Here is a 19545-nt window from a genome sequence, read left to right as displayed (position 1 = left end):
TAGTTCCTGCCGCGTGTAGCCGCGCGGCACGGGGTTCGAACCAGCCGGGATTTAAAAATGGCGGCGCCCGGCTTATGCAAATGAAGCCTGGGAAATTCAAATCCCAGGCTTCATTTGCAATTGCGGTATGCCTACATTACCCTCCTATTTCGAAATAGGAGGGTAGTGTAGACATACCCATATAGGTAATAGTAATGGGGGGTTTGATCATTAGAAACACAGATAGTTTGCAATGACCAGAACTGCGTGGTGGTTTGCCTGGTAAGTATGAAAGTTGTTGATTTCTTCAGACATCTAGACAGACTTATGTGTAGTACTGGGGAAGAGGTGTTGGCGGCCATGGTACAGTAGGTACCAATGACATAGGGAAGGATGGCAGAGAAGTCCTGGAGGCCAAATTTAGACCGATAGATAAACAGACTGAAGTCCAGGACCTCAAAAGCCTGAGAAACTTACAACAAGAATTTTGTAAAGTGAATCAGCAGTAGGAAATCTGCTAAACAAACAGTGGACCCACTGAATGATGGAGATCCTAGAGCAGCGGTCACCAACCAGTAGATCAGGATCTACTGGTAAATCCTGGAGCCTCTGACGGGTGATCCTAACTGGTTTGGCCAGATGACTCTCAAGAGCCAGCACTTCATCTGCTCCTCTTCCCACTGTAGCGCATCTCCTGCCCTTTGCTTTGGAGCTGTTCCCCCAGGAGCCTCCTGCTTGCTGTGCAGGGCAGGGGAGGGAGAGGACAGTGCTGACATCAAGGTGCCCTCTCTCCCACTCTGTATCCTATCTCCACAGAGCAAAGAGGGGCACAACAGGACTAGGGACAGAGCAAGCTTATTAGCTGCTTCTGGGAGTGGTGCAGGGCTGGGACAGGGGTGAGCCTGCCTTAACCCCCACTGCACCATCATCCAGAAGCCACCTGAGGTAAGGAGTCTGCATCCTGAACCCCTACCCAAGTCATGAACCATCTCCTGCACCCCAAACCCCTGCCCTATCCCTGACCCCCCTGCACCCAGACATCCTTCCAGAGCCTGCATCTAGCTCAGCTCAGAGCCCCTCACACTCTAAATCCCTTAACCCAAGACCAGAACTTGCACCCCAAACCTCTGCCCTAACCTGGTGAAAGTGAGTGAGGATGAGTGAGGATGAGTGAGGATGAGGGAGGATGGAGTGAGCAGGGGCGGGGCCTCAGAGAGAGGTGGGGCAAAGAGCACAAAGGAGGTAGTGCAAGGATATTTGGGTTTGAGATAGAACTTGGATTGCACTTAAATTCAAAAAGTGATCTTGTGCTTAAAAAGGTTGGAAACCCCTGGTGTAAAGGTGCACACAAGGGAGATAAGGCCGCTGTAGAGAAACTAAATGAATCCTTCACCTCTGTCTTCATTTTTGAGGTGCTGTATGACAGACAGGAGATGCAGAGGCTGGCACCAGGGCTGGGGCTGGTACAGGGGGTCTGGCTCCTGGGTGCAACAGGATCATGCTTCTCTCTGTTGGCTGCTTCTCTCTGTTGTGAATAGAGCCCTGCAGATGTGCAGATACTGATGTCTATCCATGGATATCCACATCCTCAGGTAGCCGTTTGTATCCACACAGGGCTCTAGTTAATACCAGTAGAGTGGAGGAAGGTGATCTTGACCGGGTGGTCACCAATGTTCCCTCTAATTAACTCTATGGAATACATTTTGTTATGTGCACCAAGGCATGTGTGGATGTGCACCACCAGCAGAAACACATACTCCTGGCAGTGAGTGTTATGGGTGCTCTGCTAACTAGCAAAGCAGCACCTGAATCTCTCCTGGATGGCCACCCAAGCACTCTGCTTACAGGGAACACTGGTGGTCACCCACTAAGGAGATAGTGCCAGTAGTGATTTCAGAATCCCTATCTGGAAGAATTTTGGTTTGATTCCAAATAATTGTGAGGCTGACTTTTGATGCTGACCTTCCTAGGGCTTTAAGTGCTGCAACTAACTCATCCATTGATCCAACAGCTGGCACTACATCAACAGCAAAATCGGTGTCAATGAGGTTCCTGACATCCAGGGGAATGCCTAAGCTACATTTACTTAGTGTGTGATCAAGCCTGTAATTTGTGACAGTGCTGAGGAGATCTAGGGCAGCAATGCACCCTTGTAAAACACCTGACCTAATTCAGAAGACAGCAATTCTTTTCCTGCTTACAAGAATGCAGTGTGAGGAGTCACCATATAGAAGGCAAAATATTGTACAGAGCTTTTTAGAGAAACCTGAGAGTTTAGACCAACCGAAGTGATACCTTGTCAGCAGAGTTTATTGCAGCCTCGGTATTCACAAATGCAATGTGAATGAGATGCTTGAATTCTTATGCCTTCTTGATAAGCTAGTGCACTGTGAAAATTTGCTCTTTCACAGAATGGCTAGAAGTGAAGCCAGATTGTCCTGGTCTTCTCTTAACTCCCTAACATATCTGCGGCTCAAGAGTAACATGACAAGCAAAAACTTTCATTCCTGGGGATGGATGGAAGAGTAATGCCTCAGTAGTTATAAGATCTATTAATAAACAAAGTTAGATCAAAGAGTTATTCTAATTTTCAGATCATGAGCACAAATCTGTGATCAGATATATGGATGCAATGCAATGTCAAGTTACTTGTGTTATCTACCATTGGCTCCATAGATAAAGAGGTGGGTAAAGATTTGTTACTTAGTTTGCTGTGTTTTGATAAAGAGATTATAGTTCATAAAAACAGATGACAGAAATGTTGCAAGGCCCATCCCAAATGTGCCTTTTAATTAAATAGTTCTTTGGATACTGTCATGACTTTCTAATTCCAGTGCTTGCACACAATACAGAGGGTGTGGTTCAGCAAAGGACAAATCTAAATCTCCAGGGCCATATTTATAAGTAATCAGGAATACGCTTACCTGAGCCAATTCCTCACTGCCCATGAAACAGCCAGTACAAAACTCCAGGAGGGCAGCTCCCTGAAGTTGATGCTGCCTACTCTCTGCTCAGGGAAGAGTCCATAGCCCCTGATGCACACAGAGCTCATGGATCTGTCAGTAAGTAAGACAGGTCCTAGGATTCTGCACAGGTGACATGTGCTGCAGTGCTCCACCTGCCGTGCTCAGTCTCGGCGAAGCTCCTGCAGAAGCAATGCCACTGACCACACCAGATCAGCCCTCCCTCACACACACCCCATTTTAGAGGTCCAAGAAATGGAAGATGATGCCCAGAGCATTGACACCTACCAACTTCTGTGGTTAACCCTGAGCTCTACTTCTAGTGATCCCATCCTTTACTGCAGTTGAGCAGGGACTTCTATAGGGGGAATGCTACAGAGACATTGTTCCCTTTCAGAGTCACTGTTTCCTCAATATTAGCTCCCTCCACAAACAGAATTGAATAGATACAATCATTTGCCTTTCAGATCCAGCAGACCCTGTATGTGTTATTCCTGGCCGCTCTGCAGGAGGTGCAATAAACTTTGGGACAGTACATCTTCTATTTCACAATACGGATAATCCCCCCACTTTTAAAGGGCTGGTTGGAGCTGCCCAAGTGCTTTGAATAACGTACCTTCTGCTTTCAATTTGCAAAGGCAAACTTGAAAATCTAGAATGCAGCACATACGCATTCTAGTGCCAAGCTTACATTTTTTTTCTCCCTCATATGATTCAGCGATGAAAGATGCAAGCTTCTAGGATTAACCCTCGCCTAACCAATGGGACTCGATAGATTCTTCCAGTGGCATGGTTCAGTTCATAGTGGATTTTAATGTAATCAGCAGTGAAGTCAATGGGGACCTTCTGTGAAGAAGGCTGCAGGTTCAGTCCCACAACTGTTAATGAATAGGGCCCTACAATATGGCAAAATGCATTGGGGACTGTGAAAGCTGATGTCCCCCCATGAAATCTGGCCTTTTGTGTGCTTTTACTGTATACAGTTCAGATTTCATGGAGGACACCAGCATTTCTCAAGTTGGGGGTCCTGGCCCAAAAGGGAGTGTCAGGGAGATGTCAGGTCTATTTTAGGAAGGTCACAATATTGCCACCCTTACTTCTGCACTGCATCCGGAGCTGGGCAACTGGAAAGCCATGATTGTAATACTGGCCAGGTGCCCAGCTCTGAAGGCAGCACGCCGCCAACAGTAGCAAAGAAGTAAGAGTGCTATACCATACCCTTGTTGCCCTTACTTCTGTACTTCTGCTTCCAGTGCTGGATGGCCAGAGAGTGGCAGCAGCAGGCAGCAGCACAGGAGTAAGGGTGGCAAGACCATACCATGCCATCCTTACTTCTGCACTGCTTCTGGAGATAGTTCTGCCTTCAGAGCTGGATTCCTGGCCAGCAGCCACTGTTTTCCAGCTACCCAGCTCTGGAAGCAATGCTGCTGCTATGTGTGTAGAAGTCAAGGTAGCAATACCATAACCCCCATACAATAATCTTGCAACCCTCCTACAACTCCTTTTGGGGTCAGGACCCTACAATTATAACACATGCAATTTCAGATTGAAATAGCTGAAATTATGAAATGTACCATTTTTAAAAACCGTATGACCATGGAATTGACCAAAATGGGCTGTGAATTAGGTAGGGTCTTATTAATGAATCTAGACCCAGAGAAGTACCTCAGCAAGACAACACAATGGTGCCAGTGTGGTTTATAGAATGAGCAGGATTACATCATTTGTTTTGTCATAATTGAGACATCCACTTCTTGATTCACTGAATCTCTTTGTGAGTACGAGATAAAAGCTTGGATTCTTCTGTTGGAAATATTCATTCCTTTTCTAGAAGAGTTTATGGACAAAACATCTGCGTTTCAGAATATACACAAAGCGTTTCAAACTTCAGGGATATTCACTTTATTATTTTGCCAGACTAAATGATTAGCCAACTCAGTTTTCACAATGAGAGATTTCCTTGTAATATTATGTAGACAAAAGCTGCTATTAAGCAATAATACACAACAAAACAAATGTTATTGAGTAATTATGTTTTGCAAAAGAGAAAATAGAACAGCAGCTAGAAACAGCCAGTCAAGGCCTACCTAGCTACTCTCCATTTCCACTGATAATAATAGGAGGAACTGAAGAGACAGGAGCAGGCCTGTCGATGGAGGAGGTGGAAGCAGTTGCCCCAGGGCCCAGAGATTCAAAGGGGCCTGTGGCACTGGCCACCACCACTTTAAATCACCACCAGAGCACAGAGGGCTGGGAGGAGGGGCATTCCATGTAGCGCAGAGGGCTGGCTGCCCCAGCCCCACCCCTTCTACCGAGGCCTCGCCCAGCAGTACAGATCTGTCCCACCTTGCCCAGGGGCTCATGCAGGCTGTTGACTCCCCTGGACCGGAGCCACTTTCAGGGACCAGAACCACCAGTGAGAATTGAGGTTACAAATGCCAGAGGGAGAAGAATTTCACAATGGAATGGGGGAGCTGGACAGTATATCCAGAGAGAAAAGGACAAGGTGTCCAAGCAGTATGTCCAGGACAGAAAGGAACTAATGACAGGATAGCATGTGCAAGGATGAGAAAACCACCAAGAAACAGATAAATATTTCTGGGGGGAAAAAAGAGCAAGAGAGGAACAGAGTGGACGGAGTGCTGAAATGAAGAACAAAAGCCAGTCCGTGTGATTAACTTCTTTCAAAGAGTATAAAACACTTAAGACTTTAAAAACCACAAAAGTACATAAATATGCTCCTTCCTCCTGCATGTCAGCACTTGCTGTAACTGTCACAGGGAAGTGATGAGATTGCAAATAAGAAAAGGTAGTCAAGATCATGAATAGCAGAAGTGTGACCCATGAGATAAATGTCCTGGTCCACAGTATGAAGATGTTTGAGAACCTCAGATATGGATTAATACCTAATCTCCCTGGGTATGTCTACACTACCCTCCTAGTTCGAACTAGGAGGGTAATGTATGCATACCGCACTTGCTAATGAAGCCCGGGATTTGAATTTCCCGGGCTTCATTAGCATAAGCGGGGAGCCGCCATTTTTAAATCCCCGCTGCTTCGAACCCCGTGTAGCGCGGCTACACGGGGCTCGAACTAGGTAGTTCGGACTAGGGTGCCTATTCCGAACTACCGGTACACCTCGTTTCACGAGGAGTAACGGTAGTTCGGAATAGGACCCTAGTCCGAACTACCTAGTTCGAGCCCCGTGTAGCCGCGCTAGACGGGGTTCGAAGCAGCGGGGATTTAAAAATGGCGGCTCCCCGCTTATGCTAATGAAGCCCGGGAAATTCAAATCCCGGGCTTCATTAGCAAGTGCGGTATGCATACATTACCCCGCTAGTTCGAACTAGCGGGGTAGTGTAGACATACCCCCTTTGCTCTGAAAAAAAGGTCATGGCAGTAAGATGAGAAGAAGTTAGTTCTCTAAACCAACGGTTCTCAAACTGCTGGTCTGCGGCCTGCTGCCGGGCTGTGGACCTGTGGCTGCCAGGTCACGGTGGCTTAGAGAGCCAGAGCTGGGATACCCCACTCTGGTTGTGACTATTGGGAGAGGCATGTCTTGCCCCCGCCTCTCAGCCAACCCATGTTGGGCAGGGGCAGGGTCTCTTCCCGGATGCAGAAGAACCATTCACTGCATGGCGGGAGGGTTGTGCAGAGCCCAGCATGGCAGCCTTAGAACAGCTGCACCCCGGGCAGCAGCACACAGCTGGCAGCTGGGAAACAGTGCAGGGCTAGGTGAGGGGGGTGGTTCAGGCACTGGGAGCTCTGGGAATGCTGCTAATGTTGGGGAGCTCTGAGGGTGCGGGCTCTAAGAGACTGAGGGCTCTGGGGGTGTAGCTAATACTGGGGGGCCTCTGGGGGCAGGGCTAGTATTAGGGAGCTCTAAGGGGTGGGGGGCTGACAGTGGAGGGTCACTGGAGCATCCAGAGTGGGGAGCTTGCTCTGGGGATGGCACTGGTAGTGGAGGGGTTATGGGGGCAGTGCTGGTACTGGGAGGCTCTGAGGATGGGGCTAATATTGAGGACTGAGGGCTGGCACTGGGGAGGGCTCTGGGGGAGTTGGGTGCAATGGCGCTCTGGAAACAGGAGGCTGGCACTGAGGTGGTCTGGTGGTGGAGGCCTCTACGGGATGGGGGGCTGGCACTCAGGCATTTGGGATGGGGGGGCTATTACGGGGGGGCCGTGAGGGTGAGAGTCTGGCACTGGGGGTTGCAGGAGGAATAACAGTAGTTCGAATTAGGAGCTTTAATTCGAACTACCTAGTCCGTGCCGTGTGTAGCCGCGGGCAGGGAGTTCAAACAACGGGGTATTTAAAAATGGCAGCACCCGGGAACATGCAAATAAAGCCCGGGATATTTAAATCCTGGGCTTCATTTACAAGTTCGAATGCCTACATTAGGCACCCTAGTTCGAACTAGGGTGGCAGTGTAGACATACCCTTTGACTGGAATCTAAAAACATGGTGTTACTGAGGAGAAGGGAGGTCTTGTGACTCAGGCATCGGTCTGGGACTCAGGAAATGTAGGCTGAGTCCTTAGGTCTGCCACTATCTAACCGTGTTGCCTTGGGCAAATCATTTTACCTCTGTGTGCCTTATTTCCCACTCTTCAGCTTGTGCATCTCTTTCCGAGGCCTGATTCTCCTCTCGCACCCACATAAATGAGAAGTAAAGCCTCATTTAAATCAAAGGAGAAATGTTGGTCTCAGAATCAAGATCACAATCCATAAAATGGGCAACATTATTCTAAATCCTCAAATTCCAATTAGCTAGACTTTTCTGAAGAGAAAAATGGTTTCCAAAATTATTCTAGATAAAAATTTAGTATTCTTCAGGTGGCAAGTCCATTGTTAATACATCTGTTCATGTGGCCAGATGCCCAGAGAAACGGTTAAATACTCCGTCATTTTGGTGTTCTTGCACATAGTCACTGGAGTTGGTGAGATATCAATTATCCATCAATGGGTCACCAAGGGTAACAACCCTTGTGTGAATCTATCAGGAGTGTCCAAATTAATTTTGGGTCACCATGCCCTTCTATATTTGTTTGGCTGGTTCTGGATCAAGGTCTGTAGAGCCCTTGAGACCCTGAGGCTACATCTAGATTGCACGCTTCTCGTGCAAGAAGCTTTTATCGGAAGAAATCTTCCACAAAAACTTCTTGCACAACAGCACATCCACACTACAAAAGCGCATAAAAAAAGCAATGGGCTTTTGCAAAAAAGAGGATCCAGACTGCATGGATGGTCTCTCAAAAGTAAGCACTGATTGGTATGCACAGAATGGCCGTGAGGGAGCCTTTGCTTTTTCCTCTTTCATCTTTTTGTGCAAGAACTCCCTGTCCACACATGCCTTTTTGCGAAAGAACTCTTTTGCAAAAAGGCTTCTTCCTCTTAGAAAGAGGAATACCAATTGCACAAAAGTTTCTGGACTGCATTGGAGACAACTTTCTGTTTCAGAAGGTTGAAAAAGCTACCAGAGGAGAAGCTGTTCTGGATTTGGTTTTAACAAATAGGGAGGAACTAGTTGAGAACTTGAAAGTCAAAGACAGTATAGGGGACAGTGATCATGAAATAATAGAGTTCATGATCTTAAGGAAAGGTAGAAGGGAGACCAGCACAATTGAGGTAATAGATTTCAGGAAGGCAGATTTTGATAAGCTCAGAGAACTTGTAGGTAAGGTCCCATGGGAAGCAAGACTGAAGGGAAAAACAACTGAGGAGAGTTGGAAGTATTTCAAAGGGACGTTGTTAAGGGCCCAAAAGCAAACAATTCAGCTGTGTAGGAAAGACAGAAAATATGGCAAAAGACCAGCTTGGCTTAACAAGGAGATCTTGCACGATCTCAAAATAAAAAAGGAGTCCTATAAAAATGGAAACTAGGACAAATAACAAAGGATGAATATAGGCAAGCAACACGGGAATGCAGGGGCAAGATTAGAAAGGCAAAGGCACAAAATGAGATCAAACTAGCTACAGGCATAAAGGGAAACAAGAAGACCTTTTATAAATACATTAAAAGCAAGAGGAAGACCAAGGACAGGGTAGGCCCACTGCTTAGTGAGGAGGGAGAAGCAGTAACAGGAAACTTGGAAATGGCAGAGATGCTCAATGACTTCTTTGTTTCAGTCTTCACCGAGAAGTCTGGAGGTGTGCCTAACGTAGTGAATACAAGCAGAGAGGGGGTAAGTTTAGAAGGTAGGATACACAAAGAACAAGTTAAAAATCACTTAGGAAAGTTAGATGTCAGCAAGTCACCAGGTCCTGATGAAATGCATCCCAGGATACTCAAGGAGCTGATAGAGGAGGTATCTGAGCCTTTAGCTATGATCTTTGAAAAATCATGGCAGACAGGGGAGATTCCAGAAGACTGGAAAAGGGCAAATATTGTGCCCATCTATAAAAAGGGGACTAAGAACAACCCAGGAAACTACAGACCGGTCAGTTTAACGTCTGTCCCAGGGAAGATAATGGAGCAGGTAATTAAGGAAATCATATGCAAACACTTGGAAGGTAATAAAGTGATAGGGAATAGCCAGCATGGGTTTGTGAAGAACAAGTCATGCCAAACTAATCTGATAGCTTTCTTGGATAAGATAATGAGCCTTGTGGATAAGGGAGAAGCGGTGGATGTCATATACCTAGACTTTAGTAAGGCATTTGATACGGTCTCGCATGATATTCTTATTGATAAACTAGGCAAATATAACTTAGATAGGGCCACGATAAGGTGGGTGCATAATTGGCTGGATAACCGTAGTCAGAGAGTTGTTGTTAACGGTTCTAAATCCTGCTGGAAAGGGATAACAAGTGGAGTTCCTCAAGGGTCTGTTTTGGGACCCGTACTGTTCAATATCTTCATCAATGATGTAGATATTGGGATAGAGAGTACGCTTATTAAGTTTGCAGATGATACCAAACTGGGTAGGGTTGCAACTTCTTTGGAGGATAGGGACATAATTCAAAATGACCGTAGCAAGTTAGAGAAATGGTCAGAGGTAAACAGGATGAGGTTTAATAAAGAGAAATGCAAAGTGCTCCACTTAGGAAGGAACAATCAGTTCCATACATACAAGATGGGAAGCGACTGTCTAGGAAGGAGCATGGCGGAAAGGGATCTAGGGGTCATAGTGGACCACAAGTTGAATGTGAGTCAACAGTGCGCTGCTGTTGCAAAAAAAGCAAATACGATTCTAGGTTGTATCAACAGGTGTGTTGTAAGCAAAACTCGTGAAGTCATTCTGCCGCTCTACTCTGCACTAGTTAGGCCTCAGCTGGAGTACTGTGTCCAGTTCTGGGCGCCACATTTCAAGAAAGATGTGGAGAAATTGGAAAGGGTACAGAGAAGAGCGACAAGAATGATTAAAGGTTTAGAGAACATGACCTATGAAGCCAGGCTTCATGAACTGGGCTTGTTTAGTTTGGAAAAAAGAAGATTAAGGGGGGACATGATAGCGGTTTTCAAATATCTAAAAGGGTGTCCCAAGAAGGAAGGAGAAAATTTGTTCCTCTTGGTTACTGAGGACAGGACAAGGAGTAATGGGCTTAAAGTGCAGCAGGGGAGGTTTAGATTGGACATTAGGAAAAAATTCCTAACTGTCAGGGTGGTCAAATATTGGAATAAATTGCCAAGGGAGGTGGTGGAATCTCCCTCTCTGGAGATATTTAAGAACATGTTAGATAGACATCTGTCAGGGGGTACGTCTACACTACAGCGCTAGTTCGAACTAACTTAGTTCGAATTAGTTAATTCGAACTAAGCTAGTTCGAACTAACGCATCTAGAACTAAAAACTAGTTCGAACTAGCGTTTTGCTAGTTCGAACTAGTAAGTCCACATTGAGTGGACTCTGAACAGGGCTTAAGGATGGCCGGAAGCAGTGCCGGCAGGGCATAAAAGGAGGACTTAGAGCATGGAGATACTGTCTCAGGCTAGCCGAGGGCTGCGCTTAAAGGGTCCCGACCCCCACCCCGGACACACAGTTCTAAGGGGTGCCCCGCTTGCAAAGAAGTTCTGGCTTGGAGTGCCCTGAGTGCCCACACTGGGCACATCACACCACTCGGCCATCAGACCGGCTGCACTTGCCGCAGGCTGCCATCTGGGGAGAGGGAGTAATTGGGGGGCTGCAGGAGAGCTTCCACCCCCAGAAGCCCGCAGAGCCAGCCCAGTCCTCCCCATCGGGGGCTCGTACCCCATTCCTCCCTCACCTCCTTCCACTTGCCCTTCCCTAGCCCCCCTTCTTCTTGATGTACAAAATAAAGATAACGTTTCTTCCAACATTGACTCTGTCTTTATTGAAAAAAACTGGGGGAGACTGGGAAAAGGAGGTGGGAGAGGGGAAGAGAAAGGCTGGGAGAGGGGAGGGCAACTAACATGATCAGGGGTTGGGAACAGGTCCCAGATGAAGAGAGGCTACAGAGACTGGGACTGTTCAGCTTAGAAAAGAGGAGACGGAGGGGGGACAGGATAGAAGTCTGTAAAAGCAGGGGTTGGGTGGAGAGGGTGCATTCAGAAAAGTTCTTCCTGAGATCCCATAAAGAAGGACTAGAGGACACCAAAGGAAAGGAATGGGTAGCAGGCTTGAAACTAGTAAGAGAAAGTTGTTCTTGACAAAGCAAATAGTTAACCTGTGGAACTCCTTGCTGCAGGAGGCTGTGAAGGCTACAACTAGAACAGAGTTTAAAGGGAAGTGAGATCAAGTCATGGAGGTTGGGTCCATGGAGTCCTACTAGCCAGAGGGTAGGAGTGGTGTCCCTGCCCAAAGTTTGTGGAAGGCTGGAGAGGGATGGCACGAGACAAATGGCTTGGTCATTGTCTTCGGTCCATCCCCTCCAGGGTCCCTAGGGTTGGCCGCTGTGGGCAGACAGGCTACTGGGCTAGATGGACCTTTGGTCTGACCCAGGACGGCCATTGTAAGCTCAGGGCTCAGTGTCGGGGGTCTCAGTGGACCCCCTTGATTTTCATGCACACCTGGTCCTGGGTGGCCAGGCTGGCAGCTCTCCTGCCCTAGACGGCCACTTTCCTGTGCCTAGTGCGGAGATCGTGGACAAGGTCCACGATGTCCGCACTAGCCCAGGAAGGTGCCCGCCTCTTGCGGTCCAGGGCAAGCTCCCGGGAGCCGCCAGCCTGGTCCCGGCAAGAGGGGGTGGGCTGGGGGGCATCGGGTGGGTGGCTCTGTGCCGTGCCAGGTGCAGGGTCTGCTAGCTGGGTGCTGGCAGGCTTGCACCTGGCACGGGCACCGTAGCCAGCCCGTGCCCCTTTAAGGGGTCCGGGGCCGGGAGGGGGGCATAGAGTTTCCCTGGTGTTGGCCAGAGTGGCCACCAGGGAAACCTGGGGAGGGCTAGCCTCCCACTAGTTCGAACTAAAGGGCTACACAGCCCTTAGTTCGAACTAGCTAGTTCGAACTAGGCGTTAGTCCTCGTAAAATGAGGTTTACCTAGTTCGAACTAAGCGCTCCGCTAGTTCGATTCAAATTCGAACTAGCGGAGCGCTAGTGTAGCGCATAGGAAAGTTAGTTCGAACTAACGTCCGTTAGTTCGAACTAACTTTCTAGTGTAGACATACCCAGGGATAGTGTAGACGGAGCTTGGTCCTGCCTTGAGGGTGGGGGGCTGGACTCGATGACCTCTCAAGGTCCCTTCCAGTCCTATGATTCTACCCCTCCTGTTCATCTTCCAGTCCTCTCAGGCCCTATCCCCACTCAGGTCTCTAGGGACAAAGCATCTACCTCTGTTCCTTGGACTCCTAGGGACCATGGCCCACAAGCCAGAGGAGGCTTCGCTGTTGGTCTATAAGTTGCTGAAATTGGAATTGCTGCTGGCACTTCCCAAAGCATTGGAGATGGGATTCTTATTCTGTCTAGGCAGCATGGTGCTCTGTTTCAGACCAAATCAGATGTCCGTATTCTCTACTACATGTAACCTGGTGCTATGTTTTTCCAGCCAGATGGCCAGTCAGTCAGTCCTGGTCCTTTCTCCTCAGGGACTCCTTTATGGGAACTTATAAAAAGTCCACATCAAGACAGTAAGGCTATGTCTACATTGCAGGCTTCTTGCGCAAGAACAACTGTTCTTGCTCAAAAAGTTGTGGAGCAGCTACACTGCACTCGCATTCTTGCGCAAGAAAGTTTACAGTAGATTGTCAGAAGAGAGGGCTTTTTGAGCAAGAGTTATTCCTCTCTCCATGAGGAATAAGCCTTTTCGTGCAAGAGTTCTTGTGCAAAAAGGCTAGTGTGGACAAGAACAGGAGTTTCTTGCTCAAGAAACCCCTATGACTAAAAAGACCATCAGAGCTTTCTTGTGCAAGAGAGCGTACACACTGCCACGGACGCTCTTGCGCAAAAGCACATCTCATGCGCAAAAGCACATGGCCGTGTGGACGTGCTCTTGTGCAAGAACTTTTGGGCACAAGAAGCCTGCAGTGTAGACATAGCCTAGCAGAAAAACAAGGCAGCAGCCACATTCAACCATCCTCTCAGCTCAGCACACTTGTGGACAGGGCTGGCTGCAGCTCACACCCAGCTGTCTACCCCCTTGCTGCCTCCCTGGTAGACCTTTCATTTTCCAGATTCCTCTAATACAGGGGTCTCCAAACTTTTCAGCCCGAGGGCCGCATTAACTATCAAACAGCAGTTCGGGGGCCGACTACACACTTGAGGTCCAAATAAAAAACAATCAAAACATGGATGTTGTTTTTAATTATTTATTTAATATTATTTTATTCAGTTATTATTTAATAACACATTCATACACTACACATGAACACCTGTATTAGTGTGAATGGTGAAATTGTTTCCTGGATGCCAAAATAGCAGACATTTCTGGCTTTAGATTTGTTGTCCCTAACATCAACAGTGACCTGAGATTATCATCGGACAAGTTTGTTCTCAAATTGTTCTTCACGTATTTCATTCTTGAAAATGTTTGTTCACACAGGTATGTTGTTCCAAAGATTGAAAGGTACCTTGATGCAAAAGTTTTGACATTAGGAAAGTCTTCCTTGGGCAAAAACTGGTAAAAACCCACCAGTCCTATTTTGAACTTGTCCCTAAGGAGGTCATTTGCTTGCAACTCAATGACTTCCAGCTGCAGTTCATCTGGGCAACTGGCCACATCTGCTTCAAATGGGTTTTGAAACAATCTCACTTCTTCTGCCTTTGAATCCAAAAAGGTCTCCACGGGCCGGATGAGAGGGCCTCGCGGGCCGCATCCGGCCCCCGGGCCGTAGTTTGGAGACCCCTGCTCTAATAGGTCAAGGTGAACTGGATACTTCCCAAGCCCTTTAGAGTCTGGGCAAAGGAGTGCCCTTGTACCTGGTCACAAATCACAATTCATAACTAAAAAATGCCTGGCCCAACATTGTAGAACATTCAGAGGAAACTTTGGCACTGGGCTGAAATCAAACTTGAAAAATGTCAGCAGAAAAGGTTTAGTTTGAAAATTAAAATTTCACCATAAGACCCACTTCCCTTTATAGTTAGTAGTTTCTAGTCCCACTTTCCTTGTGAAATGTAAACCATAGTATATATATATATATATATATATATATATATATATATATATATTATTGGGTATAAATCCAGCAACAAATTAGAATTAATCTATGAAAAAATTCTACATTTGAACATGTGTAACCAAGAGCAGACTGTGGCCCACTAAGTATGTTTGATTTCATACCTGAAAATTTCATACCTTTTGTATTGGCCTTTATTTTGTCATGGTTTTGTGTGTGTGTGCACGTGCATGTGAATGCACACAAGAGAGAGAAAAAGAAATATCTCAAGGTCAAAGTCAAATTGATCATGGCTGTCCAAGTTAATTATTTAACTACACAACTGGCTGAGGTGTGAATGTGAATGTTTTGGCACTGGCAAACAAATTATCCTTAGCCCTGATGGACAAGGGTCTTGATAGGATGTGTTTGGCATATTGTTAACAGTGAGATATCTGAATATGGATTTGTTTGTAGAGTCCAAAGTTCATTGAAATTCAAAGGGATCTGGATGCCAAAATGTCCTTTATGCTTTGGAAATCTCCTGTGTAGGTGACTAACCAGTTTAGGTAAAACAAAATAAAGCTGTCATGTAGCACTTTAAAGAGTAACAAGATGGTTTCTACCAGTTTTGGTATTTTATATCACAAATTATGATACTGTATCTAACACAATTCTGCCCATTCACCAGTAGGTGGCACCAGAGACAGCTGTGGAGATAGTTACATTTTGTTCACATACCCATATGCAAAGACTCCTCTCCATCTAAATATTTTATATATTCTCACCACTAGCACTAAGTATTTGGAAGAGCTAAGTGATTTGCAGTAGGCAAATGGCAAAATGCACACCTCTCACAGCTTACCTGCCTCATAAAATGAATATTTAGAATTGGATTTTTCAGTAATATTCTCCGCATTGTCCTAACTCTCTTCCTGCTGAAATTGCTGCTAAAGCTCCCATTTACTTCATTAGGTGCAGATTTAGGACAATGCGGAGTACATTTGAATACTCCATTCTTAGTAAATATGTTATCTTCATTAATTTGCTCCCCAAAGCTTTATTGCAAAGCAATACTGACCCACTCCAAGAGAAAATCATCTGTAAATTTCAAGTATGTGCTTCCAGATTGCCTCTGCTTTGTTTTTATTTTTGCTGACACTGATGCTAAAGTGATTCACTTAGCAGTGAAATATACCATTTATCTAGGGTGTAATATATGTGGAAACAGGCCATGTGCCAGAATGGAATCACACCCTCTCAATTCCGTCTTGTTCTTGCTCTGGATTACAATAATAATACTCTTATATAGGTCAGTATCATTAACCCCATTTTACAGATAGGGAAATGGAGGAACAGGGAGGCAGACTGACTTCCCCAAGGTCACAAAAGAGTCCAAGGGCAGAATCAGAGCTGGAACCCCACACCAATGCTCTACTTCTTTGCCAGTGGTGGTTGCAATGCCTTCATGTTATCCTCTATGATGAATAGAAGTCATCGTACTTTGGACTCATTGGCTGTTTAATTTTCCACTTCTAACACCTATCTGCATTGCCCTATGTAGGGCAGGTGCATCACCTACATCTACAAATGCAGGTGTGCATAATCTGAGGGCCTAACCACGGCTACCATCCCCTTTTGCTCAGCAAGGTGGTAATTCTTTTGCACTGAAGGGCTACGTCTAATTTGCATCCCTTTTCCAAAAGTGCTTTGCATGCCTGCACTTTCAGTTGAAATTTATGTTTCTGTAATGTGCTTGGGCACACTGAAATCAATGGCAAAACTCCAAGTGACTGGAATTGGAGCATAATCAAACCCTACAAAGAAACTGTATATATCCTATATAGTCTTTTCGTGTAACTAGCTCTGAATACTCTGTGATACTTATCTTTGAGCAACACTATACAAAAAAAAAAAACCTTCAGTCTATGGTTGACCTCACTTTGAGGTTTGTGGAAGCTGCGCTGACAGCTTGTATGCATCATTGCCCATGAATTATACTGACTGCAATTTCAGCCTCAAAATAGAACCTATGGGTTATATTTAAAAATTCAAATTATAGATGAACTTTTATGGGTAACATTTAGGTCATTTCCAGGTTAGCTTTCTTCCTCCTCTGAGAAATTCCCAGTTATAAAACAACATATAATGTCTTTTTATGAGCCATTTAAAATTGGAATCTACTGGACATCATTTCCTCTTCCTTTCCTTTTGATTTTCTTTGGTGTAACTCTTGGTTCCACTAGAATTACTCTGTGTTTATGCTGGTTGGTCTATATGAAATCAGAATTAAGCTCACTTTACAAAAACCAAAACACTGTATTGATTATTAGAGGCCACTAAAGTTTTTCAGCACTGGTCAGTTTTAAGTGTAACTTTAGTTACTGAAATAAAGGGTTTAAATTTGTTTTAACCAAGTTATTCTATATAAATCTAACCTTTATTCCACATAAATGTATCTATTTAATTAATTTACCCACATTTTGTAAAGTTTATACCCTACAATTTACAGCTATCAAACACACTTAGCTTCTAATAAAATTCCTCACACTTAGGATTTAATATGTTACTAAAAAGTAAATGTAAGAAGAAAAATTAGCACAAAAACCACACACCAGGTCAAAAGTTCATCTTCCAACAATCTGAGGATCAGATTCCTGGAAAGGAAGGCTAGATAGAGGAAGAATCTACTGTGTTCCTCAAAGCAGAATTTAAGAGGGTCCTAGATTAGGGGTTCTGTCTTATACTTTGCTACCACCACCCCACAAAAAAGTGTCCCAATTTTTCACACTTCTATCTGGTCACCCTAGTCCTACAGATTGTAACTTTCTAAGTACTCCAACAAAGCGACACACGCTCTATAAAATGCTGACAGGGAAACATTTGACATCATTACATATTTGTTCCTCTCTTACAAAGCAACACAGATGGCTGCCTTCCCATTCATGTTTACAACACAGACACGTTACTGGCCTTGGCAGTTTGTGTGTCCTGCCAAAGAGCACCCCCAGCCTACCTGCTTAGCTCCAGGAGCAGCGCTGGAGGGAGGGAGGGAACGAAAGGGGAGGGGGCTCTTGGTCGTTTTTAGCCTTACCTAAGGTCTCCTGGCCGGGTTCACAGCGTGGGGCTGGCTCAGTGACCCTAGCCAGGGCCCCGAGCAGCAGCAGGAGCTGCAGAAGCATGCTGGAGCCCCTTTGTGTGCAGTCAGCCCAGTGATGTGGCACTGGCTGCTGGAGGAGTTTCTCCACCTCGCGCTTCCCAGCCGCTCTCTCTCCAAGTGCAAAGCAAATAAGTGCATGCCCACGTTTTACAGGCTCTCCGGGCCAGGAGTCATGTTACAGCCGCCCCGAGTGTTGGGAGGAGGGGGGGTGCAGACTGGGGAGAAGCCCCTCCCCGCAGTAGGCTGGCGTTTGAGTTTGGTAAAAGCTGGGGGGGAGGGTCCCACGGGAACCCCGGGGGTCAGTTGTCGGGCGGGTTTGCTCTTCGGACTGCGCAGCTCCCCAGGGGACTGAGAACTTCCTTCCAGCCTGTCGGACATTAGAGCGCGCGGAGACTGACTGCGGCTGCCGGGCCAGGCGCTCCTGTCCTGCAACTTTCTTCCCACAAGTGATATTTCATGTGCGAGAATAATGACACGTTTAAAATCCAGGGCACGTTCGCCGATGCGGAGCCTTGGGGCGGTTACCTATCAGAACAGGCAGGCTGGATGAAAGCAATAAATAGCCCAGCTAGCCACGGGCTCTGGCCTCCCCTAAACTAAAGATGTTAAGGACTAGTGGACTTGTCAATAAGCAAATGTTATCGGATAGCTGAGTCAACTAGTCGCTCGCCTCCTCCCCCATCAGCTAGAGTCAGCAAAGGGGGAGGAGAAGAAGGGCTACTTCAAAGCAGCAGCACTGTGATAAAAGTGACTTAAAAGTGGTTATTCTCAAAAAAATCATCAAAACAGACTGCAGTGTGAAACTTAGCTGAGCTGGAATTCATATGCAAACTTGCACCATCATAATGGTTCTGAATAGGCACTTGAAATAGTTAATTCCACCTTGGCTGAATTAGCCTCATTAAGCACGGATGTAACACTCCTAGCTCTATATGTATGTATAAATCCCTGCCAAACTTAAGCTTCCATTTCATGCACCTGATGAAGTGAGATGCAGTTCATGAAAGTTTATTCTTTAATAAATTTGTTAGTCTTTAAGGTGCCATAGACCTCCTCATTGTTTTCACGTTATTTAAGAAGGCTGGATTTTTTTCTCTGCAAATATTACCCTCAGCAACGTTTATCTCAACATTGTGTTTATCTTCCTTTATGATCCATGATATTGTATGAGGCTTAGAAGTTACTGCATATGAGCATCTGTAGCGGAGGACGAAACTGAAATTTAATTTATGGATTAAAATAAAAAGGTATTAGAAAAAGAGGAGTGTAAAAATATGCTTTCCCTAAATTGCACCCTAGAATTTTTACCTCTAATGGATTATGGACTAAAATCATCTACTCATCTCAATTATGACTCTGAATCTGTCAACTAGTAATTATTTTTATCATTATCGACCTGAACCCATATTTGAATAAGTTTGCTAATGGCAAAAGGATAAGTGTTCTGTCAGAAATCCTCAGAGCAATTTAGTCTAGTCACACTATAAAAATTAGATTTTCTGCAGTGAGTTTAAAATGTAACATTAACCCCTTAATTTTGTTACTTTCCCCCCTATTTCTCCTCCCCTGAATTTTCTCACATATTAGAAAGGAAACTAGGAGAAGAAGGCACGCTTTATGTGAGGATCAGAAGATTTTTGGCTTTTTCTGGATAAATGCAATAACAAAAAATACATTTACCAAAATAAACCCCTTAAAAGATCTCCATTTCACTTAAACTCAATAAAATCCTATGGTGATAATTATATTTTGTTTTGCATTCTTCCCCAGCTGTTCACAGATTAACTAAATCAATGACCCTCAAAATGAGGTTCTTATACCCACTTCCAGGTGGTCCACAGAGCTGATTCTGTTATAGTGCTGAAGCATGTAATTAAAACAGAAGACTGTCTTATCATCTTTGAAAGATTCCATTGTCTATATGTCAGTCAGTCTACTGATAAAGCCCCATGGGGTG

The 19545-nt window shown here is 45.5% G+C and overlaps 1 protein-coding gene across 1 annotated transcript in view; it reads right to left on the bottom strand.

Moving 5' to 3' along the window:
• The window catches only part of CPZ (carboxypeptidase Z), a 63633-nt gene extending 45887 nt beyond the window's left edge, over positions 1–17746 (bottom strand). The window contains exon 1 of the mRNA XM_014576092.2: positions 17523–17746. Within this exon, the coding sequence (XP_014431578.2) occupies positions 17523–17610 (88 nt within the window). The 5' untranslated portion in view covers positions 17611–17746. The remainder of the gene's footprint in view (positions 1–17522) is intronic.
• Positions 17747–19545: the final 1799 nt, after the last annotated feature.

This window comes from Pelodiscus sinensis, chromosome 5, assembly GCF_049634645.1.
Source record: "Pelodiscus sinensis isolate JC-2024 chromosome 5, ASM4963464v1, whole genome shotgun sequence".
NCBI classification, from domain to species: Eukaryota; Metazoa; Chordata; order Testudines; family Trionychidae; genus Pelodiscus; species Pelodiscus sinensis.
Note: the sequence above shows the minus strand (reverse complement) of the source record. Positions and strands in the feature narration are given on the sequence as shown.